Below are 7,330 nucleotides of genomic sequence, written 5' to 3'. Positions count from 1 at the left end.
CTGTGGCTCCTATTTTATTCATTTATTTATTTTGCTTTTTGGGTCACACCTGGCGATGCACAGGGGTTACTCCTGGCTCATGCGCTCAGGAATTACTCCTGGCGGTGCTCAGGGGACCATATGGGATGCCAGGAATTGAACCTGGGTCGGACACTTGCAAGGCAAACGCCCTACCCGCTGTATTATCACTCCAGCCCATGTGGCTCCTATTTTAAACAGTCATGTTGCTCCAACATCTATGGCACACCTCCCTGGCATGTAGAAGTCTACCTTTCAAGCCTCCTCCATGCAACCTCTCACTACAATGGAAATATTGGTGTATGTTTGCTTACACTCAGTCTTAGCTTTGATGAACTTCCAAGAGGAAAATGTGACAAATCTCTACCCAAAACTATGACAAATACACTAAAATGAAGGTAAAGCCTTCAGAAACAGTGCGTGGATTTTATTTTTTTATTTGTTTTTGTTTTGGGCCACTCCCAGCTGTGATTCCGGCATACTGTTGGCTCTGTGCTCAGGGATTGCTTCTGTCAGGACTCAGGGGAACCCGTCTGGGGTGCTGAAGATCGAATCAGAGTTGAGCACATTCAAGGCAAATGCACCACCCCCTCTACTATGACTCCTGGCTGGACTTTCTGTTAGACCAGCTGCAGGGGAGCTCAGATAAGGCTGTCAGGGTATGTGCCTAAAACCAGGAGGTGGTCAGTGTAGCTGCCTAATAAGTAGGAATCTTCCCCTGTTCTGAAGCCAGACCAAGATGCCGAGTCTTATTTAGAAAAAAAACTGAGGTTACCATAATGATGGGCTGGAGCGGTAGCACAGTGGGTAGGGCATTTGCCTTGCATGCCGCCCACGTGGCTGACCCGAGTTCAATTCCTCTGCCTCTCTCGCAGAGCCTGGCAAGCTACCGAGAGTATCTTGCCCGCACGGCAAAGCCTGGCAAGCTACTCATGATGTGTTTGATATGCAAAACACAGGAACAACAAGTCTCACGATGGAGACGTTACTGGGCCCACTCGAGTAAAATCAATGAGCAACGGGAGGACAGTGCTACAGTGCTACCACAATGATCAGGGAAGTGCTCAATTTGGATGAGAACTGGGTGCTGACAGGAGGTAAAGTGATATTCATGATATACTAACAGTAACAGTATTGCAAACCACGGCACCTTAAAGAAAAAAGAACAAGGGCCTGCCATGGGATGGAGGGACGGCTCGGAGGGAAACTGGGGACATTGGTGGAGAGAAGGGGGCACTGGGAAGGAACTGGTGTTCCATCATTGTACGCCTGAAGGTCAATTATCAATAACTTTGTAACTTGGTAATTCAAGGCAATTCAATAGCTGGGTTTTTTGTTTGTTTGTTTGTTTGTTTTTTTTTTTAGAAAAAGGAGAAAAGGAAAGAGTGAGGGTCCAAGGTTGCAGCTCCATTGAGCTAAACCACGCTTGGAGACGGCGCTGGCGCTGACCACGGTGCTGAAAATGCTCATGGGCTGCCCGGGTGTTGAGAGGTGGATACGCTTGGGGGCAACCACGGGTCCCCGACCTTACACGCTCCAGCTGACAGCACCCAGCAGACTGTCGGGTGGCGAACAGGGGAGTCACTTCTCGGCTCGCAGGAGGCCTCTACCCATTTCCGCGGCGCTGCGTGACTGCAAAGCTGCTCCAACAATGTATTTACCGGGTACCAACTCGACCCCCTACCCAAGGGTCTTCAAAACATCCTGGCCACTTCAAGAAAACGGCGATGAGCAGGCGCAAGTGAGCACAGCAAGCTCAGAGGCTGATCATCCTCTATCTCGTCTCCACAATGCTTGCTACGTCTACTCCTCTCCCCTGCTCCTGCTCTCCTGCCCGCCCCACGCGCGTTGCGCCCTTGGCCCTTGGGCCCTGGTCCTCCCTGAGGTTCGCGGTTCGCACCTCCCTGCCGGGGGAGGTCTGGAATGGCAAAGAATTTAAACTCGCACATCTTTCCCCTTGGCGTTCAGCAAGCCCACCCAGGTGGGGAATCAAAGCAGCGTCCGGGAATCCCCCACTCCGCGTGGCATGGTTGTGGATTTGTGCTCGCGGGTCTCAGCCCGTTTCTTCTGGGGACCTTCCCAGAGGGGAGCCTGGCTTCGCCCCCCTAGGTCTTCTCAGACTCTCTTAGTTCACTCGCTAGCCCCCGTTCCAGGTTCAGGGACACTTCTCCACGCCCCCCTCCCCTGTCCCCAGGGTCGCGGGAAGTTCTCGGGTCCCAGTCGCTGAGGGCGCCCCCTCCCCCTACCGTCGCAGCTCCCCTCTGTCTCTGCCCTCACTCCCGGGGTGACCACCAGCAGGCAGTGACCAGGAGAAGGAGGAGAGCGCGCGCGGCGATCCCTCCCCGCGGTGCCCAGCGCTTCCTAGACCTCACGCGCGCCGCCGGTGCGGGAGAAGCCGCTGGACTTGTTGTCCTGCTGCCGGGGTTGGGGGGGTGAGGGGTGGGGAGGAGAAGTCGCTGGACGCTGGATTGGGTGAGAGGGAGTTTGGAGGAGCAAATGAGGGTGAGGGGAGGCGCCAGAAGGAGCGGCGATCACTCGGTGTCCTGCTCGCCACCCGCTCCTTCCTCTTCGTCTCCGTCTCCACCTCCCTCCCAGTCCCTCCCACCCGCTCCCGGTCCCCGCCCCGGGCTCCGCAGCGCACCTGCCCCGCGGATTCCCATCCTGGGCTCGCTCTCGGCTCCGAGCATCCTCCCCGAGAGAGCATCCTCTCCGAGCATCCTCCTCTCCGAGCATCCTCCTCCCCGAGCATCCTCCTCTCCAAGCATCATCCCGGCGCCCTGCATCCGCGCCTGCTTCCAACTCTCTCGCGCGCGCCCGGAGGGACCGGCCAGGGGTCCGCTCCGCTCGGCGGCGGCGGTGCGGTGCGGGCAGCATGTGGAACGCGACACCGAGCCCCGAGCCGGGACCCAACTTCACGCTGGACGAGCCCGACTGGGACCCGGCGGCCGACAACGCGTCGCTGCCGGACGAGCTGCTGCCCCTGTTCCCCGCGCCGCTGCTGGCCGGCGTGACGGCCACCTGCGTGGCGCTCTTCGTGGTGGGCATCGCGGGCAACCTGCTCACCATGCTGGTGGTGTCGCGCTTCCGCGAGCTGCGCACCACCACCAACCTCTACCTGTCCAGCATGGCCTTCTCGGACCTGCTCATCTTCCTCTGCATGCCGCTGGACCTCGTGCGCCTCTGGCAGTACCGGCCCTGGAACTTCGGCGACCTCCTCTGCAAACTCTTCCAGTTCGTCAGCGAGAGCTGCACCTACGCCACGGTGCTCAGCATCACCGCGCTCAGCGTCGAGCGCTACTTCGCCATCTGCTTCCCGCTGCGGGCCAAGGTGGTGGTCACCAAGGGCCGCGTGAAGCTGGTCATCCTGGTTATCTGGGCCGTGGCCTTCTGCAGCGCCGGGCCCATCTTCGTGCTGGTCGGCGTGGAGCACGAAAACGGCACGGACCCCCGGGACACCAGCGAGTGCCGCGCCACCGAGTTCGCCGTGCGCTCCGGGCTGCTCACGGTCATGGTGTGGGTGTCCAGCATCTTCTTCTTCCTCCCGGTCTTCTGCCTCACGGTGCTCTACAGCCTCATCAGCAGGACGCTGTGGCGGCGGAGGCGCGGGGAGGCGGCCGTGGGCACCTCCGTCCGGGACCAGAACCACAAGCAGACCGTGAAGATGCTGGGTGGGTTGCCGCGCGCGCTCCAACCCTCTTTTCTTTTCTTTTCTTTTCTTTTCTTTTCTTTTCTTTTTTCTTTTCTTTTTTCTTTTCTTTTCCCACTTCCTTTGTGTCTCTTTTATAAAATTTTTTATTAGTGGAACACCATGAGGTACAGTTGTAGACTTATAAATTTTTGTGCTTGGGTTTCAGTTATACAATTATCGATACCCGTCTCTCCACCAGTGCCCATTTTCCACCACCACGGGTCCCAGCATCGCTCCCACCCCCCATTCCCCCCATCCCACCCTGCCTCTGTCGCAGGGCATTCCCTTCTGTTCTCTCTCACCTTTTGGGTGTTGTGGTTTGCAAACGAGGCATTGAGTGGAAATCATGTTTGGTCTGTAGTCTACTTTCCACATGCTTCTCCCACCCTGGGAGGATCCTCACAGCACCCTTTGTTTGGTGTTCCCTTCTCTATCTGAGCTTCCTTTTCCCCTAACACGTGTGGCTGACCTCCAAGTCATGGAGCAAAATTCCTGGCACTAATCTCAGTCACTCCTGGGTGTTAGTCTCCCATTTTGTTGCTTTATGTTCCTCAGATGAATGCAATGATAGTCCAGAGGGGAGGGTGTCAGCCTTGCTTCCAACCCTCTTTTCACCCTAAGTTCTCTGCCACGTGGGTTCCATCTCAGCCTGTCTGCTGATGTTTATCTGTCTTGTCTGTCTGTCTGCTCTCTCAGTTTTGTATCATGTTGGCATCTCTTTCTCTGCCACCACCCCTCAACTTTGCAGTGCTGCCTTTCTCTTCCTCTCTTTCTCTCCTCCGCCTTCCCTGCCTGCCGTGGTGGTCATTGGCTCTTGGCCTCCCTTTGCCCTTTAGCTCTGATCTACAGCATTTCTTTCTTCGTGAAAGAATGCCCCTTCTTTCCCAAAAGTGCATCTAAGAAAAAGAATCCCAGAAACTTTGCTTCAAAACTGAGACGGTCTATAAAAGTTGACTGCGGTCTTTCTTTCACCTGCCGGGTGAGGTTCAAGTTTCTGTGTCCGTTCCTGAATGCCTAAGAGATGCTAGTGGTCCATTTAACCAGAGACATCATCCATGTGACTAATGCTGTCAGAGATGATTCATTGCTCTTTCAACCTTGAGATTTGCTTTCTGACCTGCATTCTCTGTCCTTCCCCCCACTGCCCTCTGATAATTGCATCAATTCTGTTTACCCTGCTGCTGTTTCTACAGCTTTCTGGGGAAATTAGCGCTGGAGTCTCCATTTGTTTTCATGACTACCTGTCTCTCCAGACAGGATAAACCGAGATAAACTAGGGGAGGCCGGTTTCCCACAGAGCAGTCTGTGAAAGCATCTGGCACTCACTATTCCTCCCAAAAAGATCTTTCAGAAAACATCTTGGTGAGAAGGCAGGACTGGAGAGTGATTTGCCATCCTTATTGCATAAATTCATCTTGTTTAGTATGTGTGCTTGTTACACGTGAAGCAATTGAAATTGTGTTAACATATAAGAAAATTAGAACTCTTGCCTTTTCAAGACCAGAATCTGTGCATTCTGTTGTTTCCACATTATAGTCAACATTTTATAACTATTTGCATGTGCAATGTTTTGGAGAAGTCATTCCAGGATGCTTTTGTATTTGCAATTTTACACTTCCTGGAATCCTGTATAATAAAAGGGTCGAGCTGATTCAAAGAATGCAAAATTTTTCATTTTCTAGACCAGTGGCATTCACAATGTGAGAGTCTCTTGGGGACTAACCTATTCCTATTTTAACTCTGTTGGTCTGTTTATACCACGTAATTTGGTTTAGGGTAAAGGTAAAAGGTAAAGGCCCTCCCGTTGATCGTCAATTTGCTCGAGCGGGCCCAGTAACGTCTCCATTGGAGACTTTGTTGTTACTGTGTCTGGCATATCGAATACTCTCGGTAGCTTGCCGAGCTCTCTGAGAAGGGCGGAGGAATCGAACTCGGGTCGGCCATGTTGGCCGCGTGTAAGGCGAACGCCCTACCCGCTGTGCTATATTTAAGTCATTGATGACATACATTGTGTCTCAACATCGATGCTAATTTTTATTGGCCTTGACAGTTTGAAGAGAATCACCAAAGTGGTGAAGAACAAAAATATACTTTGTGTTATTTTGCCTCTGATTTTTAAGTTTTAAAAAGCAAAACCTGGCAATTCAAAGGTTTTGGGGAAAATCGCCTTACATGGGTACAATAAGACTTGGATAGATGATAAAATAAGGTTTATTCCTCTTTAGTTCTCCCTGTTGTAGGTGGTAAATTATTATCCATCTGAGTGATTCTCAAATCTCGTCTCATATTCAGTTTATGTGGAATATTAAAAAAAAAATTAAAGAGCAAGTTTGCTGTGCTCCTAAGAGATTTTAACTTAGAGAGTCTATAGTATATATGATTCTAAGTTCTACTTAGTACTACTCTTTTACTTCAAATATGTTTTGGTGTGTCTGACACACATATAAAAGGTGGTATACTGTAATAAATTGTCTAGTTAGTTGAGTTAATATGCCCACTCATCCACAAAATCACTCAAAGAGTTGTGAAATAGAAACGACTAGGAATCTGGTGAAAATCATTGACCTGTTGTTCCAGACAGACTCAATCTTAGTTAAAATGTAGGAATGGCAAAGTGCAGAGCGTGAAGTTGCTCTGAAGTCAATGGTCATGCCACGCATAATTGGAAAATCTATCTTAAAAATAGAATGTGATTTGCTATACTATTGCTTGAACTGACTCTCTCTCTCATTGTCCCTTTAGCTGTCGTGGTGTTTGCTTTCATCCTCTGCTGGCTGCCCTTCCACGTAGGACGATATTTATTTTCCAAATCCTTCGAACCTGGTTCCCTGGAGATTGCTCAGATCAGCCAATACTGCAACCTGGTGTCATTTGTTCTCTTCTACGTCAGTGCAGCCATCAATCCCATTCTGTACAACATCATGTCAAAGAAGTACCGGGTGGCAGTGTTCAAACTTCTGGGATTCGAACCCTTCTCCCAGAGGAAGCTCTCCACACTGAAGGATGAAAGTTCTCGTGCTTGGACAGAATCTAGTATTAAGACATGATGAAGCACAGCTGAGCAAAGTCATCGCTTAGTATTCCAAAACAGAAGCCATAGCCCAAGAGAACTTGGGAGGAAGTTGAAGGTTAAATTTGGAGTTAGTGATTTGGAGACAATTGGGGGGAACAAGAAGAAAATTTGCAGGTTTGATTGCGTACTCATTAGTGCTTTCATACACTCTTTCTGCATATCCAGAATTTTGCATTCTATGATTTTTGCATTCTGTTTTTGGTGCTAGAAAGGGCTCTGCAACTTCCAGAAAAATGGAAGTGCCAAGAGTCAATTACAATATTCTTAGTATGTTGTAATGACTAGGAAGCTGGTGAAAATCTTAGTTAAAATGTAGGAAACATTCAATTTCCTTTTCCTTTTTCATGATGGTAAAACAGTTTTGATTCAAAGGACATTAAAATTTAAAAAGTGTAAAATGTAAATTGTAAAAATGTAGCAATGTGCCGATAACTCTAGATTAGTGCTATACAAGAGATATAAATATAGTGCAAAATAGTTATCAATATCAACATTATTAATGAGAATTTTACAGATATTCATACAAAGTTTACTACTACAAGTTTAAATTT

At 50.0% G+C, this 7,330-nt stretch overlaps 1 protein-coding gene across 1 annotated transcript; it reads left to right on the top strand.

The window, feature by feature from the left end:
- The first annotated feature begins 2,890 nt into the window (after positions 1 to 2,890).
- On the top strand, positions 2,891 to 6,881 carry GHSR (growth hormone secretagogue receptor). The gene is made up of 2 exons (XM_056110808.1): positions 2,891 to 3,686; positions 6,449 to 6,881. The coding sequence occupies exons 1-2, from the start codon at positions 2,891 to 2,893 to the stop codon at positions 6,751 to 6,753; spliced, it is 1,101 nt and encodes a 366-aa protein (XP_055966783.1). The 3' UTR covers positions 6,754 to 6,881.
- The last annotated feature ends 449 nt before the right edge of the window (positions 6,882 to 7,330 follow it).

The sequence above is a fragment of the Sorex fumeus genome, unplaced genomic scaffold (genome assembly GCF_029834395.1).
Source record: "Sorex fumeus unplaced genomic scaffold, SorFum_2.1 ptg000010l, whole genome shotgun sequence".
NCBI lineage: Eukaryota > Metazoa > Chordata > Mammalia > Eulipotyphla > Soricidae > Sorex > Sorex fumeus.
The sequence above is the reverse complement of the archived record's forward strand: the minus strand, read 5'-3'. Positions and strand labels throughout refer to the sequence as shown.